The sequence below is a fragment of the Macrobrachium nipponense genome, chromosome 32 (genome assembly GCF_015104395.2).
Source record: "Macrobrachium nipponense isolate FS-2020 chromosome 32, ASM1510439v2, whole genome shotgun sequence".
NCBI lineage: Eukaryota > Metazoa > Arthropoda > Malacostraca > Decapoda > Palaemonidae > Macrobrachium > Macrobrachium nipponense.
The window spans coordinates 42,521,571-42,541,570 of record NC_061094.1 but is presented as its reverse complement, the minus strand read 5'-3'; the positions used below and the strand labels follow the sequence as shown (position 1 = coordinate 42,541,570).

The following is a 20,000-nucleotide window of genomic DNA, read 5'->3' as shown; positions in this document are numbered from 1 at the left end:
AACCGTGCTCTCATTTATTACAACACTCCTTAAACAATGGTTGTCTGGAAATGTTCTGTCACATTTTATTAAAATTTGTGGAAACTACCAAAACCACGATCTCATTTTAAGAATTTTACATTTATTATTAAACATTACTTAATTTGTATTGTTATTTGACTAGTCTTGGATCCAGTGAACGGTTCTTGCTTGTGTAAGAATGGTTTTCACAAAGAGTTACCCGATGTGACTCTTACTTGATTTGTTTTCAATAGAATTCGTAAGGGTCTATGAAACTTGCTTGAAGTGGTAGTGTGCCAAACGGCGGGCACTCTTACGTCAAAAGATAACTTTATTATTATTATTATTATTATTATTATTATTATTATTATTATTATTATTTTTGTCTATCAAAGTCCTCCAATTCGACTGGGTGGTATTTATAGTGTGGGGTTCCGGGTTGCATCCTGCCTCCTTAGGAGTCCACCACTTTTCTTACTATGTGCGCCGTTTCTAGGATCACACTCTTCTGCATGAGTCCTGGAGCTACTTCAGCCTTTAGTTTTCCAGATTCCTTTTCAGGGATCTTGGGATCGTGCCTCGTGTCCCTATGATTATGGGTACATTTTCCACTGGCATATCCCATATCCTTCTTATTTCTATTTTCAGGTCTTGATACTTATCCATTTTTTCCCTTTCTTTTATTATTATTATTATTATTATTATTATTATTATTATTATTATTATTATTATTATTATTATTATTTACCAATTTTGGACCAGAGACATTCTGTGTAAAATTGTAGTTTGAATATTTCTAGAACGGTTAGTGAAGATGAGCTTTGAAAATGCTACGTAGCTTGCAGTCAGTCACAAGCTATAAAAACTACCTTAATCTCTGTGATTATCTGGGACTGCAGAGTCTGTAAGACCTCCTAGAAAATGCCTCAGAAGTTCAAGCCAAGATTCAGTGCCTGACTACCTACAACAATTCTTGTATATTCATAATTTACATTTTTAGCTTTTTATTTATTGGTTTGTTAATTTTTTCCTCTTGCAGAAACTATCCGTTTCTTTCTGTATTTCCTATCACCTTCTGTTATTTCTTTAAGATAAACAGTTGTATTTTCATAATTTACATTTTTAGCTTTATATTTATTGGTTTGTTCATTTTTTTTCTTTTGTAATAACTAACCTTTCCTTTCTGTATTTCCTTTCACCTTCTGTTATTCCATTAAAAAGAACACCATCTATTTGTTGGAAGCTTGAATCTCAAGCAAATGGCCTCCATTGGGCTTGTTCCCTATGAATAGGTTTCATTTTCTGAATAATGATCGTGAAGGGCTGATTTTTAAAACGCAGTGAATGGTAAAATGTAAATCATAGAAATATTTACAGTTGTTATTTGTGTAAATTTTGTTGCTGGTCTTTAGGCCTTGAAACAATAACACACATTAACGTGAGAATAAAAGACATCATCAATTATCACTTTCAGTGTATCGAAGAACTTCAAATCTTATAACAGGAAATGTTTAAAGGTTTAGAAATAGAAATTGGAAGTTAAAAGGTCAGTATACGAATTCCTGAATTTCCTGTATTTTGTGGTAGCTTGACCTTATATCTTTTTAAGTTTATGATGACTACTGGAATGTTTTTTGTGTATATCTATTGTTCATGATTTTCTTGTATATTGGTGAATATCATATGCTTCTGTGTATGTGTGTGCATCTACTGTACTAATTGATATTTTCATGGAATCATTATTAATAAGTTTAAATTTGTAAATAATTTATATTTGAATCTGGTAAGGAAGTAATTTTGACCTCAATTTTCATTTAAAATCAAGTTTAGCAATTTCCGATTCTCTCGTCCAGAGTCTAAATCCTTTATAAGAGTTGCGCACCTGTAGTTTAATCAGTAGACTCGCCTAGACTCACCAGTACACATTATTACTCTGGAATATTTTGGTATTCAGTGAAATTCATTATTGTGTGTGCACGTTTTAATGTAGCAGTATTCAAGACATTCTCTTTAAGGCCCCGTAGTTGTATGAGATTCGCCGGATATGAGAGCAGTCTGTGGGAAGCACAATGCACTTCTCACCTCTTGTTTGCGAATTTCTTTATTAATCGTTGAAATAAAGATCGCGTATTTTCTCCGAACTAACGGAGTTGTAGGTGACAACAGAATTTGTTGTAAAGGCTGTTATTATTACCGCTATTACATTTTTTATGTTATAGATTTACACGGAGTTGGATTGTTATAAAGGTTGTTACTGTTACTGTTATTAAATTTATTTTTATGTATTTTTACATGTTAAGTGAATTCGATTATAAACGTACTTGAGAACCCTTTACAGAACAGAATGTCAGTATGTGAAACGTAATGACCTGCGTCAAGAATAAAGGTTTACTGACGCAAATAAACATACATACTCGCATATATATATATATATAATATATATATATATATATATATATATATATATATGAATATAATATGAATATTTATATATATATATATACATATATATATATATATATATTATATATATATATATGTGTGTGTGTGTGTGTGTGTGTGTGTATGTGTATATAATATACAATAATAAAATCCGAATGGATCTTGTTTTTCCTCCTCCGGGTAACAGTAGTGGAGTCATGTCACAGCCACCCACCCCATGCAAACCGGTTTATCCGGCCCACGTGGGGTTGGGATAGGTTAAGGGGCGGGGGATATCATTTGGGTAGAAGAGACAGCAGCGCCGGGTTCCAGCGCACGCCAACAGGGTCCATATATATATATATATATATATATATATATATATATATATATATATAATATTAAAACAATAAGCTAAATCAGGGAAAGCGCAACTGTAAATGAAAGAACTCAAACCTCAGAATGCGGGATACCATGGTTCGAGATTATTAGTCTTCGGTAATTAAATGCGTCGCCCAACGTGGCTTAAGAAGCACAGAGGGGTGCGCAATTACTCTAGTCAGTTATTCCAATTATCAATAAAAAAAGAAAATAAAATGCACAGAGTGGTTTCCTCAATTGCCTTCATGAAATATAAGTGTTGATATTTATTTATGTTGCATTCTATTCAAGCTCTAATTATTTATTTGTGTGTTTTGCCTTTTTTTCATGGATTATAGACTTATGCCTTAATTTTTCTTATGGATTATTTACTTTTATGCTTTATTCTTTTCATGGATTATTCACTTTTATTCCTTTTTTTCAAGGATTATTTACTTTTATACCTTATTTTTCATGGATTATCCACTTTTATTCCTTGTTTTTTTTTCAAGGATTATTTACTTTTGACCTTATTTTTTCATGGATTATTCACTTTTATTCCTTGTTTTTTTCAAGAATGATTTACTTTTATACCTTATTTTTTCATGGATTGACTTTTACGCCTTATTTCTTTTTCGTAGATTATTTACTTTTATTCCGTATCTTTTTTTCAGCTGCAAAAGTTAAAGCCCCATGCAGTCGTTGTTCGACACTTAGACACTCTGTCACTGTCATCGGTAGCCTTGTCGGTTGCGATAACAGACACAAAGAAAGACAAATAAGCCAAGATTAGTCTGTCAGGGAAATAGAGGCTGAATCTTTGGTATGTTACATTGCCCGAGCTCTGTATAAATGACCTTACACAGAACATTGGCAGGTTTTGCTTTGAAAGCATCACTCGCAGAATGTAAGAAAAACAGTATTGGATTCTTGTCATAAGCATCAGGTATATCATGGAATTATTGGGAGGCCAATAACGTTTATGTGTGTGTGCGCGTGTGTGTAAATCAATTCTTCTGTTAAAACAGGATATGTCTCAAGTATGAAAGGCCCATTAGCTTTAAACCTGAGTGTTTTAATAGGCCTTTTATTCTTGATATATATATATATATATATATATATATATATATATATATATATATATATATATATATATATATATACATACAAATCTTTGGATTTCTACGTAAGAAATTGTCCGAAATTGCAACATACGCACATACACACGTGTATATATTTATATATATATATATATATATATATATATATATATATATATATATATATATATATATATATACAACGTGTGTGTGTGCGTATGTTGCAATTTCGGACAATTTCTTACGAAGAAATCCAAAGCTTTGTATTTTATATGTTAAAATACTCACGCTATACTAAGTATCACAATGATAGAGTATGAATCGTACTTCTGTTTTGTGATGCTGTTTGTGTTGGTAAAATAACCCATACTTCTTCCAAGTTTAGTGTTCATTTCAGTACATTTATTTTCCGTTTCTCTTTAGACAATGGCTTTAAAGTACATATATTTTCTTACGCGCGAAAAGACTGATAATTAAAATACACATAATGATTAACATATTGTTGGATATGTTTAGAACATTTTTGGCTATTTGGCAAACATGTTTTATTATACGAAAGTTTACTAAAATATAAACGCAGTCACAAGAATGAATTCTTACCAGTGACTGGCAGAAACACGAGTCAAGTTTTAACAGCGGGAAAACCACGATATAACGAACAAAGGGAAACTCCTCTAACTGTCTTGCGTTGAAAACTTCCTACGCCTGATGCTGGAAAGTGTAATGACAGACTTTAGGGGGAAAATTGAGTTTCAGGCTGAAGCAGAAAGTTTCCCGTAATGGGTCGTCGAGGTCAAATAGGATTTGGGTGGCGGAATGACGTCAGTCATTATGGAAGATATCTGACTTGTAATTTTCCTTCAGCTCCCAAGCTTTGGTACTCTGTTCTCTCTTCCGTTCTGTAATGGAAAATGAATCAGCTGGCTAAGGAGAGGTGTTATGAGATCGGCTATTGTAGATTCACATCAACCGTGCATTTGATGCCTAGGCCAGTCCCTTACGACGCTCCTGATTGGCTGTTGATAAGCCACTCACAGGGCTGGAAACTATCACTCTCTCTCAAGAATTCACGTAGGCAAGATGTATGTTCCACCTCTCCTGAAAGAAGTATACCTCAGGAGAGGTGGAACATAGATCCTACCCATGTGAACGCTCGAGAGAGACTGAGAGTTTCCAGCCCTGAGAGTGGCTCATCAACAGCCAATCAGGAGCGTCGTAAGGGACTGGCCTAGGCATCAAATGCACGGGTGATGTGAATCTACTATAGCTTCCTACAGCTGTTAGGAAAATTGTAGATGACTTGGAACATATTAATAACTGGCCAATGGAAAGATTGGTGACTTGACTTATTTGTCTGTCAGTTATTAGGAAAACTGATAATTTAGATAAATAGATGGTTAATGATAATCTTTATCGAATAATCTGAAATTATGTGACATATCAGATAATAACTTTCGAATACGCGATGAGCAAACTTTCGGTAATGACGCGGTGAAGAGGTGTAGTAACTATTTGGCCAACAAAATTGATTATTAGTTCATGTGAAAACCTGGTAGTAATTAGCTGACGGTGAAAAATTACCAACTTGAAATTATAACTCATTAGAGCACCGCCGATAATCAGCTCGCGGGAACTTGCAACGGCAGGAAAACTTTCCACTCAATAAGTTCAAGAGATCGGTTGAATAAACAGCCAATCAAATAAGTTATCTAGATTGTGGAGAAAACTGGCAGTAAATGGCTAATTGGAAACTGTTGAACGATTTCTTGTAAGAGGTAAAACTCGTTGCTGGTTTCCTTGAAGTACTTGGTACAGCAATAACCGCTTCGTGTGATAAATTATCAGTTTAATGAGGTGAGTTTATATATATATATATATATATATATATATATATATATATATATATAATGTTACTACAGTAGATTCACATCAACCGTGCATTGGATGTCTAGACCCGTCCCTTACAACGCTCCAGATTGACTGTTGATAAGCCAATCACTGGGCTGGAAACTTTCAATCTCTCGAGAGAGTTCACATAGGCAGGATGTATATTCTACCTCTCCTGAGGGATACGTCTGTTAAAAGTATCCCTCAGGAGAGGTGGAACAAACATCCTGTCTATGTGAACTCTCTCGAGAGACTGAGAGTTTCCAGCCCTGTGATTGGCTTTTCAACAGCCAATCAGGAGCGTCGTAAGGACTGGCGTAGACATCAGATGCACGCTCGATGTGAATCTACTATAGTTATTTACCCCAAAGGAACGTCTCGGTTATCTGCCCAGTTGGGAACCTTAAATGTTTTTGTCCAGCAATTACCTGATGGCAAATGGGTATTCAATTACTAGTGGAGAAATTATGCTGCTTTTTGGAAAAACAGTATAATGTCCTCTTTAAGATAATGTGCGTATCCATTATTTTTGTTTAGGCCTATAAGCAAGATAATCTTTTCGGTATACCTCTCACTAAAGGATAATCACTTATTGTATTAGAACCCTAATTATGGGAAAACCCTATTATATTGAATTATAATTTAATGATATTAAACCCTAATTGTGGAAAAAGAGTAAAAAAGTGTATGAAGTACGTCCACATTCTCTCTCTCTCTCTCTCTCTCTCTCTCTCTCTCTCTCTACAGGATTTTTTGCTGAGGTAAGGTGCTCTAACCTTTCAGGGTTAATACCACGTATGTTCCCTCACCCTAATTTTTTTTTTTTTAATCTACGAATCCTTGATTAGATAAAGGTTTAGGTTTCTTGTCCCTCCGTGATCTTCAAGACGAAAGCATGCTTCTCTGTGCATCAGTTCGTGCTCTGCTTCATGTACACATTTGTTTGCTATAAGCAATCTTTTAATTGATGCTCCTTTCGTCTGGATTACGGAGAAAGGCTAATAGCAATTAGAAGTGGACTCATGTTTTCCTATCAGATATATTACCTAACTGCTTACTTCTTCTTCTTCTTCTTCTTCTTCGTCTTTTTTTTTAACTTTAAGGTCATGTGTAGTTGAGGGAGTACGCAAATACGTAAATATATATACATGGTTTTTCTTGTACGTACTTACTGATGTTGTTGTTGTCGTTGTTTTAAGATTAAGCTGGCGTTATGCCAAGACAGGCTCTTGTTCATAAAGTAGCCAATAAGACTGAATAATACTGAATATCAAAGCTGTAGTATGTATTCATGAACATTTTAAGATTTAAATACAGTCATTTAAAGATCGCGCCATCTATAAATCCACCAATTTCAAGACCGCGCCATTAACGAGCAGAAAGCGATCTAGAAGAGAGCACATCGTGGAATTTTCCTTATCTGTCTATCGGTCGGTTCCTTGGTGTGGTGGATACGAGCGTACCGAGGTACTACTACTTCCCAGAGTAAACCGAACCGCCTGGCCTATTCGATCCGGGCTCGTGATATCCGATTTATTGCCAGTTTAAGAGAGTTCTTCTAATGAACTGGCCGAGACATTTAAGAGTGCAGCTCTTCCTTTGTCTGGCTTAATGCCAGGAGGACATACGTACATGCAACCTATCGGTCTTGCCAGGTCCTGCAGGACGGACCACGCCCTCCTCTGAGAAGGGGTCGATACATTTCCACGTGTATATAAGAGCCTTCTAGAGATTACACATTGCCTCTTTTGATCGAATGGTACGCACCAAAGGGCGTGTTCCACCTGGTTCATGAAATGCTAGACGTCTTTGCCGACAAATTCATGGAAATGAAGATATTTTTCCTGAAAGGTAGATGATTGGGTGTTAATCCTGGACACCTTTGTTGGCAGATTTATAAAAATGACGTTATTTCCCCAGAAAAGTTAATGATTGGATGGAAATTCTAGACACTTTTGTTGACAGATTCGTAAAAATGAAGATTTTTTCGAGGAGAGTTGGAGATTGGATGCATTCGGTAATAATCGTTCTTTTTGGGGGTCATCGGGAATTTCCTCATTTGTGTCTCGTCGAATATTACGAGCAATTGGCCCCGTGCTATCGCGGTCACCTCTTGTATATATATATAGGGTGCTAGTTGGTGCACGACACCTTGTCACGATCATCGAAGTTAAGTGCCCAGTTTTGACTCGGGTAATGGGAGAGGAGGGAAAAGGGTGCGCCTTTATCTCCATCTTTATCGGGCTGTTTTTCTTCTTCTCTTTCTTCTTCTTCTTCTTCTTCTTCTTGGAAATAGCAGCCAGTGCTTGAGAAAGTAGGAATTGCTCGCGAACTGAATTGACTAAAAGTCAATGCATTCGGGCATTGAGTTTCTCTCTCGCTAATGAATACCAAAACTTGGAAATAAGATCCTCAACAACATATAATTTTCGAAATTTCACGACACCAACTTATCATAGGTTGTCCAAAAGGTTCTTAAAGTTTGGACGGACTTATTCTATTCATTTTTATGTATTATTAATGTGATCTTCATCTATTAATAAATAGTTATTTCATAGCGATATACACCCTCGGAAAATCAGGATTTACAAGATTGCTTCCCTTTATTCTTAATGGTGCCTTTTTTTCAACTTGCGCCTCGATAAACGTTCAATATGCAAAGAATAATGTAAGTTTCGCCGGGTATTATTTTGACAAGAATGCAAATGCTTGAAATTTATGTCCAGTTTGTAACGGACGCTGGCTTAATCGTGTTAAGAATTTTATTCCAACCATGAGGCCGTTCTGTTGTAATAGTATTATTATTTTTAAAACTGTGTGGACATTCTTCTAGACTATATTAACTCGCAGAGAATATTCAGAGCGTAATGTTTTCATGCTCTTAAAAAAACGAGAACAGAGACGACTTTCAGAAACACAGGTAAATGAAATCGTGAATATAGAGTTACTTGGTGATCAGATGAAGTAAGAAAGTAGTTTAACAGCTTCTACTAAACTCATGACCATCCGTAGAACTTCCAGAAGAGTTGTTCCATTTTCATTCTGTAAAGGGAAATTAAATATAGTTGGTACTGGTAGTGAGCCATCGTGCCACCTTAAAAAAAAATTAATAAAAAAGACGTAAAAAAATAATTAAGCGAACACCACAGGAAAATGATAGGCAGAAATCCAATCGCTTTCGTCTTTACTAAGACATTGTCGCTCCTTGACAATGTCTTGTAGAAACGAAAGCGCTTGGATTTCTGCCTATCATTTTCTTGTGGTGTTCGCTTATTTAATGAAGTCACGTGCATCTACTGTGGTTTTTTAAGCTTAAAAAAATAAATAGATAAAAAGCCGAACCTATGAAGTAGCACGCACTACCACTTGAGCTGGCTTTAAAGATACCAGAAGTTCGTTTTGGAAATAGAGCGTCTATGGAAAACTAATCGCAAAAATCTTGTTGTTTTGCCTTTGAAGCCCAACTTTTCGCAAGGTTTAGGCTTATTTAGTTTTTCATATGGTCTGCAGATTGCTTGTTCACAGATACCTCAATATGCCTAGTAAAAATGTTCTGTCAACTGAATTCCATCTAATAAAAGAAGCCCATAAAAACGCCAGAATATAAAGAGAAAATACTATATTTCAGAGACTGCTGTCTCTCTCTTTAGAGAGACAGCAGTCTCCGAAATATAGTATTTTCTCTATATTTTGGCGTTTTTATGGATTCCTTGTATTAGATACCTCAATATGTTCAAGTTAACTTTTCTCTCTTTTCAACGAAGTAGGTTACTTTACTTGCTGGATTTTATGGATATAATGACCGGGATATTTCATGTAAATAAGTTCATGTTTGCATGAAATAATGACGATGACTATGAAGTAGATAATGACCATTTTGCTAAAGAAACTTTCACAATTATATATTGTTCATATGGAGAACAAAACAAATGCATTGGTAGAGGACGATTCCAAAATAAATAAATAAATAAATGAATAGATTAAATGAAATGAAAAATAAAGATGGATATCACAAACCAATAGTAATAACAAAAACGAAAGGGATTTAAGTTAGTCTGAAATTATCTCTCAAAGTTCGAAGAAGAAGCATCATCACAACACATTGTGGTTACTGTTCTCTTTGAAACAAGCAGCACGCACTCACGGTCTGGGAAACAAAAGACAAGCGTATCTTAGTTACGGCGTTTAAAACAATCATTTTCCTTCAGAGAAAGAGACCATCTTTTTTTTTTGAGAATGAAGGGGATCTGGTGCATGAAGAGTCAGTATACATACTTACATACATACATACATACATCAGTTATTATTCTACTTCATTATTATTTCATTAGGTGGATTGAATTGGATATTAAACAACTTTTGTAGCTATGGAAAATGCCCAGGTGACATGATAAAAAAAATATAAATATATTTGTGTATCATATATATATATGTCAAGCCGGTGCAAAAATACAGAATTATATATCTCATATAATTATGAAAAATTCCTTCGTGCAGTGGCGTCTTATGTAAACTGGCTCTGGATTGGTCTTCGATAGCTTCCTTTCCTTGTATCCCTAACCTATCTCTGCAATGTAGGATTTCGACTTGTTGAAGAATGCTTATTAGTAACAGCTAGCGTTACTTGCCCCTTTCTTAGCTCGTATGAGAGTAAGTTCTTTTGCCGTTTGTACTTTTCTGTAGCGTTGTTGGCTGTCGTAGAGAAAGAGACCCTTCGAGTCCTGTTGGAGGTGGAAAATGGAACCTAATGTACTACATTCCTTCGTCTAGAAATGATGATGACGAGGGAAGTCTGGTGGAAGTGATAGGGACAAATGGTGATCATGATGATGGCATGACCCCTCCCCCCTACCCGTCTTCTTCATCTTCTTCCTCTTCTTCTTCTTCTTCTCCTCCTCCTCCTCCTCCTCCTCCTCCTCTCCTCCTCCTCCTCCTCTCTTGAACACCAATGTCACTATCATCATCATCATGGAGAAACAAATCCTCAGTTCTGTATGGGTACATATATTTGAAAATAAATCTCCACAGATATTTATTAAAAGTATATATGTACCCATACACGACCGTTGTTTTGTTGCTCCATTTCCAGACTCATGCTCCCCCGAGGAAAGGTCCTCTGAGGAATGATGGTGTGGTGTGATTCAGACGAAGCCGCAGTTGTCACAGACGCAAGGTTCACCAGCCATGTTTTGCTTCATTTCAGATGGCCGCTTCAAACCGTACAAGTGCCCCCATTGCTTCAAGTGTTACTCCTCCAAGTCCAATCTGAACACTCACGTCCGCGACCTGCACGCCGCCGTGCCCCAGATCTTCACGTGCCCTTACTGCAACAAGAAGTACTCCTCGAAGAACTCCCTCAGGTACCACATCACCATGTACCACCGGGAGGAGAAGAACCGGGACCAGGCCATGCAACACGCCATCGCCACGGCCCAGCCCCTGCCTCCTCTGCATCTCCCTTCTTCTTCTTCTACTTCTTCTTCTGCTACCTCTTCCAGCATCCCTCTTTCCCATCAGCATCAGCATCCCGAGACCAACAATGCCACCCACAGGAACCATCTTTATCAGCAGCATCATCAACAGCAATTGCAACCGGGCGTTTGGTTACCTTCGGATGTCTTGTCCTCGTCGGGGATATCAGATAGCTCTCAGTACTTTAGCCAAGAGACCGAACCTCCTCCTCCTCCTCCTTCCTCTTCTTCTTAGAGTCACACTAGAAACGATGCCACTGCGTTCCGTCGATCAGTCATTGACAGATGAATGAGGAATAAGGAAAAGTCAGTGATGAAATGAGGTTCATACTTTGTACTCTTCGGCGACAGTCAGTTGACCCATCATGAAACATCCGACCACATCCCCCAAACCAAACAAACTCCTCCTCATTCATCTCTCGAAAAAGACATTCATTCAGAGATCCTCGTCATTGAGATTCCCACAAGTTTTAACCATATTCTATTTTTGTAGTGCGTAAGAAATGACATTTCAATACCATGTATTGTATTTTTGAGAATGCTGTTTGTGATGTGTGGTTTTCTTGTCTCAAGAAATCTTATCAGTTAGGAGTTTTGAGTAGGGCCATGTGTGTCTGTGTCCCGTTGGCAGCAACGTGTATCTGATGGCAGGGTTGTCCAATTGCAGACGTGAACGCGGAGGCTGCTGTCAATCCAGTCATGGCAGGGGCCGACGGCAGCGGGGGCGGAAGCAGACGGTATGCCACCTCCGCCGGGTACACTGCTAGTCAAGAGGAAACACCGACCAAAGACGCCTACGGAGTCACTAGGACCATTTTGAGTGGTTTGACTCATGGAGGAGGAGGAGGAGGAGGAGGAGGAGGGAGAGGCCACATGTGCACGTACTGTGGCCGAGAGTTTCGCTCGCGAAGCAATTTGAGCCGTCACGTGCGGGACCACCACACCGCGCACGACCCCAGCACGGCCCTGTGCCCCGTGTGCGGCAAGAACTGTCGCAACCGATCCAATGTGCTCACCCACATGTACAGAGTCCATCACGTCACGGCGCGGCAGCTGGACGCCTTCACCCACCCCTTCGCCCTCCCCCAACCTCCTCCTCCTCCCCCAACCTCCTCCTCCTCCTCCTCCTCCTCCTCCTGCAGCTTCGACGACCAGGTCCGATGCCCATTCGACGAACGCTCACCAGCATCCCACGGCCCCTGCCACCCTCTCGTCTTCCTCCGCGGATCGATCCCAAGACTTGGCACCTTCCGTTCAGACCCAGGGCGTGCAAGCCTATGGGACTAATACACAGTCGCAAACTCACGAACAACAACAACAACAACAACAACAACAACAACATATGTCATACGGGTACAGTATGCAAGACACCACCGCTCACCATGCCCCTCATCACCATCAACATCATCATCATCAGCATCACCATCCTCATCATCATCAACATCAACATCAACATCAACATCATTCACAAAACCCGCTTCAGGACAATGCGTAACCCTGGCAGTGTTCTTCGGTCAGTAGTAAGACTGACTCCAAGGTTTTCTGATCAAGAAAAGTCACTCTTTATCCGATTCATTGGCGCCTTCCTCCACTTAATATTTATTTTAGATTCCTCTCTTTAATTCCTTTCTCCTCGCTTATTTATTCACTTCCTCTCTTTCATTCTTTGCTCCACGCTTACGTCTGCGTTCATTGTCTGCGATTCAGGTCACCAGCTCAATGTATTCGTTGACCGAATGTTATTTTCAGATTACTGTGAGATTTTTTTTCTGTTTTTATTATGTAAGAAGTGACACACACATTATATTTGTAATTGGCTTTCGAAATAATCATGTATATATATATATATTTAGGTCGTCGTTTCATTAACCCTTTTATACTTATGAGACTTATTCCTATTTCCAAACGCTGGTGTATTATTTATGTTAATAACTACCGATCTGTCTGTCTGCGAATGTGTGTGTGTGATATATAAATAATATATATATTATATATATATATATATATATATAATCTTATATATATATATATATATATGTGTGTGTGTGTGTGTGTTGTGTGTGTGTGTGTGTGTGTGTGTGTGTGTGTGTGTATGTATGTATGTATATAATATATATAATATATATATATATATATATATATATGTATATATATGTATATATATATATATATATATATATATATATATATATTATATATATATCCATATATATATATATATATATATATATATATATATATATATAGATAGAGAGAGAGAGAGAGAGAGAGAGAGAGAGAGAGAGAGAATGAAATGAGAACCACTCGATTCTCAGAGACTGCATATTGTATACTGTTCTCTGTTCATTACAGACATGTGTAATATACGACACTGACAGAAGTTTCTGATATTCCTAACCAGTCATCGAAAAGAGTAAATGTCTCATGCTTATGTTATTTCGTTGTAAAATTAAAAGGCGATTATCTCATAATAGAAATGTCTCGTGAGATGTACTTTTGTAATGAATTTTAAGATTCATTTGCTTGTGTTCCATAAGCAAGTAGTAAGTAATTACACAATCAATGTTTCGATCGGATTCCAGTCCGTTACTTCTGACTGTAGTTCCCTCTAACAAAACATGAGTGACTGATCTCATAATATGACTACAAATGTCCTTATCAAGATTTTCGTATTAAGTATCTGTTTTATCTTTGGTGGGAAGGCTTTAGTAAGACTCTCTCTCTCTCTCTCTCTCTCTCTCTCTCTCTCTCTCTCTCTCTAATATGACAACCAGTGTCCATTTAAAGATGTTCATATTCATTATCTGTTTCACCTTTGGTGGAGAGCTTCAGTAAGATCTCTCTCTCTCTCTCTCTCTCTCTCTCTCTCTCTCTCTCTCTCTCTCTCTCTCTCTCTCTCTCTCTCTCTCTCTGGCATGGTGATTTCCCTTTGGAACACTCTTGGGTGTATAGGCTGTTGACTCTGTCCATAAGGGTTTTCAGCTGAAGATTTAGAGAAGGAAAAGAAAATAAAGAGACATTCGAAGATTTACTGCTGTTTAATCTCAAGGATTAACTTCTTGATTGAACTTTCCATCCGTCTTATTTGTGTACGTGAGTTTATAGCCAACCTTTTATACTCGGAGATGGTACAGTCTTATCTAACTATCAAGAATCGCCTGCTCTTTGTGTGTGTGTGTGTGTGTATGCGCGTGAGAATACGAAATATTTTTGTTCGCTTTCTCTTTCTCGTTTCTGAATTTTAATTTATATTTAAAATAGACTTTCTGTGAAACATTCTTTTAATAATAATCTCTCTCTCTCTCTCTCTCTCTCTCTCTCTCTCTCTCTCTCTCTCTCTCTCTCTCTCTCTCTCTTTCTGTGTGTTTGTGTGTATGTGTGTGTGTGTGTGTGTACGTGTACGCGTGAGAATACGAAATATTTTTGTTCTCTTTCTCTTGCTCGTTTCTGAATTTTAATTTATATTTTAAATAAACGTTCTGTGAAACATTCTTTTAATAATAATTTCTCTCTCTCTCTCTCTCTCTCTCTCTCTCTCTCTCTCTCTCTCTAACCTACTTAATTCGTAACTGGGGAACGGAAACAGCGGGAGTCGCCGATAAAATAAGATCTCCCGTGGCAAATGAAGCCGAGGACCTCCCAAGGAGCAATGAGAATCAACATTCTTTCCCTCATGCTCGATTATTTTCATATCTATCTATCTATCTATCTGTATGATATATATATATATATTTGATATATATTTATTATATATATATTAGAATATATATATATATATAATATATTAATATATATATTATATATGTATATATATCGATCGCGAACACTCCGTCTCTCGGGTGGCATTCTGATCTTGACAGTGACTGTTTATATTTTTATTGTTTTTTTCTTCGCTCAAAAGTCCTTTTTACTACTTATTATTAAGTACACAATTCACTGTCACACCCCTCTAATACTGAGTTCAAACAGCCACTTCAATATGAGAACCTTTAATTCTTCTTCTTCTTCTTCTTTTTCGTCTTATTAGTATTATAAATATTTAAAAGCTTTCGAACCTTGCGATAGGTTCATCCTCAGTCAAGTGACACTTGACTGAGGATGTTTTTTTTAGTACAAGGTTCGAAAGCTTTTAATATCCATTAAAGACCATCAACTCTCTCAAGCTATATTATTGTGGACCTGCAACCATTATCATAATTTTCGAAACGGAAAGCTGTGCCCATTATTATTATTATTATTATTATTATTATTATTATTATTATTATTATTATTATTATTATTATTTCCCAATCTTTACTAAAAGCATATTCATCTGCTGCTTCATATAAGTGACTTGCTTGTGTTTTTTAACAATTATGTATAATAAATTCGCAATATAACAGAGTCTACGGGCGTAACCAGCCCGTTTCACAGGCAGAACCAGCTCCATTTCAGGGAATCTTTTCTCGCTCCCACCCCCTTCGGAGGGGGAGGGAGGTAGGCTGAAACCCCATTATAAACCATCTTAAGGGTCCCCCACTATAACCCTGCCAAGTTTCATGCCCATCGGACCAGCCGTTTGGCCGCGATTGAATGACAGACGGACGGACATAACGCCCATTATAGTATAGTAAGATTAATATTGAGATGAGCCCATATTAATATTATACTTTCTTTTTTAATTATTATTATTATTATTGTTATTCAGATGATAAGCCTTATTCATTTGGAACAAACCCACCACAAGGGGCCAATGGCTTGAAATTTAAGCGTCCCAAGAATATGGAGTTCATTCGAAAGTAACAGAAGGTAATAACAAGGATCATTAAAAAAAAAAAAAAAAAAAAAACAATAAATGAATAGATGAAAATTTTTTTGGGGTAAATTATTCGTATACAAGGAAAGTTATTGTAGGGTAGTAATACGTTGCTTTGCTTGAACTTTAGAGGTTCCAATTACACTGGACTAATAACGTGTGCGTGCTTGTAACCATACTCGGTTTTTTTCCATCTGTCCACCCGCCTGTGGTGCTCGCGTATGGTAACACTGCGTCCCGGCTTTAAATATTTACGTTATGTGTAAGTTTTAGATAAATAAAAGGATATCTGGGTGTACATTTGCAACTGAAAAGTATTTTAATAATTTACTGTATGCGAGTTACACCGTTAATATTCGATTAAAACACATATAGTTGCAAATGTACACCCAGATATCCTTTTATTTACCTAAAACTTACACATAGCGTAACTATTTAAAGCCCGGGACGCAGTGTTACCATGCGCGAGTACCACAGGCGGATGGACAGGTGGAAAAAAACCGAGTATAGATAAAGATATGTTATTATAATTATGTATGTGTGTCCGCGCGTATTTTATGAATAGCAGTTATAGCATATCTTTCGGTATTATTTCAGCCTCCCGTTTGAGTATGAACATTTCAATATAATAATGAATGTCACTGATGTATGATTCTTTCGGTACTGAACACCACCAATCAAGGGTGACAAGTAGTGTCATTCAAACTATAAAGAAATAAAGGATGGAAATTTTAAACTTTGAAATAGAATTCAATGTGAGTTGCACGGCCATTGCAGTCCGGAGGGAACTGAATGTTCCATCCGTCGGAAAATCAGTTGAAATGGACATAAAAATGAACGATTTTAGAAATGAATTAAAAGGGACACGCTATATTGTACTAATTCTCATGTCAATACATTTCTATAATAATATGTACTGTACATGGAAAAGTTTAGGTATTTTGGAGAACGGAAAATTACTCCACTAATATGATATTTGCGTGATTCATTTCATGTTCATTTTTTTTTTTACTTAATTTTATACTAAAATTAAACAATTAGTTTGTTTATGAAGGATTTGAGCTTCAGAATCATAGTTATGTATGACAGGTTAGGACATTTTTTTCGATTTAAATATGAGAAACTTTTGCATTCTTGTATTACTTGGTCATATCCATATTCACTATGATTGATTCTTAGTTTGTAAACAGACAGTCCTTTGTGAAATGTTCTCTCTCTCTCTCTCTCTCTCTCTCTCTCTCTCTCTCTCTCTCGTCCAGATGTCCCCGGTAAAAAAAAAAGACCCTCCCAATCAAGATCAAGTTATTATGGCAAATTATACTAAGCCTGTATATCCATCCTCGTGGTGATATATATGACTTTTAAAAGGATTAGTATGTCCAACTTTGGCTGTGTATTCAGGGTGAAATAAGTCATTGTCAAAAAATATGTTCTTACGAGTATTTCCTCTTGTCTTAACATCACTTGATAGATAGTCTACGTAATGTTAACACCGAACTTTGTGCGCCGATGACCTGGGACGCCTAGGAAATAAAAAAAGGCCATAAAACGCTGTAAAATGAGGTTGTGGAATTTCTTAAATTTATGGTTATTGACGTTAGTTTTTTTATCATCAAGTCCAGCACACCGCCCTGAAAGCCTTTGAGAAAGGAGAGATAGATTGACTGAATTCTTGCAGAAAGAAGTAGAATATATTTGAATGCGATTATGGGAACATTGATCTCGTGATTTGGCAAATCACAGTTGAGAAGGATCTAGAACACATCTCATCACATCACATAGCAGAGATTAAATGAGATCCAGTGCAGACTTATCTCGCTTTACAGTTGAGATCAATGAAAATACTTGAAGACCTATGACTTTGCCGATGAAGAACAAATCCTGTGATGCCCTTGAAACCTTTTTAATGTCAATTTCCATTTCAGGGCAGAATGACCTCATAGGTCCCAGTACCTGGCGTTTAGCCTAAAATTCTATATTTCATTTTATTATTTGAGAGCAGATGATACCAATTGAAGACTTGTCTTAGGATGTAGTAGAGGAAGAATTGAATGATCGGAGACATCATCATTTAGCAAAAAGTAACGAACGAAGATCGTTCCATTATAAAGAAGGTCACAGATGACATTATTTAACAGGAAACAAATGAGAACCATTGAAGAAGACCTTTCACGTCATATAGAAAAGAGATGAAAATTATCTATGCAACAGCATTATCTATAGTGAATGAGTATGATTTAAAACATAATTATTGTTTAGCAGAGCAGAAATGAGACCGATTGAAGATGTCTGTCATTAAATTAAGGTTGTGATATAACTGGTTTGGAAAACATTTAAACCGAAGACCAATGGTACAAGCTACCTAAACGCGAAGAAAACAAAAGAACGAATAATGTAGGAAGAAGGATATGGATAAACCACAAAGGAAGCAACAAACCTCTTCAAGAAAGAAAGTTTACGCGAGTCAGGAAAAACGGAATTAGGATGAGATTTCCAAAGCCTCCCCGTGGAACTATAGTAGATTCACATCAACCGCGCATGTGATGTCTAGGCCAGTCCCTTACGACGCTCCTTGATTAGCTATTGATAAGCCAATCACAGGGCTGGAAAATCTCAGTCTCTCTCGAGAGAGTTCACATAGGCAGGGTGTGTGTTCCACCTCTCCTGAGGGATACGTCTTTCACCAGTATTCCTCAGAAGAGGTCGAACATACATCCTGCCTACGTGAACTCTCGAGAGAGACAGAGCTTCCAGCCCTGTGCTTGACTTATCAACAGCCAATCAGGAGCGTCGTAAGGGACTGGCCTAGACAACACATGCACGGTTGATGTGAATCCACTATAGTGCCAAGTGTCCGCAATATTTATATGACAACCCGGACTCTATACATGTATACGAACATGCGCTACTGCAATCTGTAAACTGCGAGTTTTAGTTCGTGAAATACCATTCGGAATTATGTCCTCTCAGTATTCCCGGCTGATGGAGACTTTCGTTCTCGAAACAAAGACGATATTGGTAGGAGCTAGAAGACCATTGTGTTCTCGACTTCGCAAGCATTTTATACCCTGGAAGAATGCCTCGTCATGCATGAAAGTCGTGCACTCGAAGCAAACATGTTATAAAAATTGGAAGAGAAAAACGACAATCTGGACGTCACGATCTGTTACAAGCACCCGCATCTGATTCGGAGAGGTGTGTACAAGATTTGACTTTTACGTTTTACATATTATTTTTAATGCTGAATAGATTTACATTTCTCGTAATAAAAAAAGGCTTGTATTTTACTTCTTTTGTTTCAGTCTTTTCGTAACCTTAGTGCCCTTTTACTGGTACTGTATGCGTTACATAATGTTAATTCTGGATAGATATACTTTTGTAAAAAAAAAAAAAGTGGTGGTCTTGTATTTTACTTCCTATTTTTCAGTCTGTGTTTTAATATTACTTCATTAAAGAATGTTTTACAATAATAGGTAATGAAAAGAACCCTAAGAAATGCAAGAGAAAGTAAATTGGAAAAAAATGACAATAGCAAAATTATATTTTGCTTTACAGTATTGTAGCTTCCTTTCAGTTCTCTCTCTCTCTCTCTCACTCAGAAAAAGAGGGTATTGTAAGATGTAACTAATATTTTTATAAATAGTTTGTATTCTTACGAAATTGTTTAACTTAAAAAATCCCTTCTTTTTGTGAATAAGCTTCACAGAAAGTTTCTTGAATCTCAACTATAAAATAAGTTTGAAATGTGGGGGAGATCCATTATTATTCGACAATATCGCCTAAATTTGATTTTCAGGATACTTTATAATACACGTAACTCATCTTTGTGCGTCCTTCGTGTAGGTAGAAAGCCCACGGAGATTATCGTAAGAATTATGGATAAAATGGAATAATTGATGATAATTCTCTCGAATTGCTTAACAGCATCGAAGGAGAAACACTAGACAAATCAGTCTGCGCATTACC

The 20,000-nt window shown here is 36.9% G+C and overlaps 1 protein-coding gene across 4 annotated transcripts in view; it reads left to right on the top strand.

The window, feature by feature from the left end:
* The window catches only part of LOC135207482 (protein abrupt-like), a 322,624-nt gene that overhangs the window by 292,878 nt on the left and 9,746 nt on the right, over window positions 1–20,000 (top strand). Inside the window, exon 6 of one of the 4 annotated variants that reach the window (XM_064239262.1) lies at window positions 11,907–13,049. The exons of 2 other annotated variants lie outside the window; for them this stretch is intronic. In XM_064239262.1, the coding sequence (XP_064095332.1) occupies window positions 11,907–12,526 (620 nt within the window). In that variant the 3' untranslated portion in view covers window positions 12,527–13,049. Of the gene's footprint in view, window positions 1–11,906; window positions 13,050–20,000 lie in introns of those variants that run through there. One more of the 4 variants, XM_064239263.1, reaches the window with a different exon arrangement.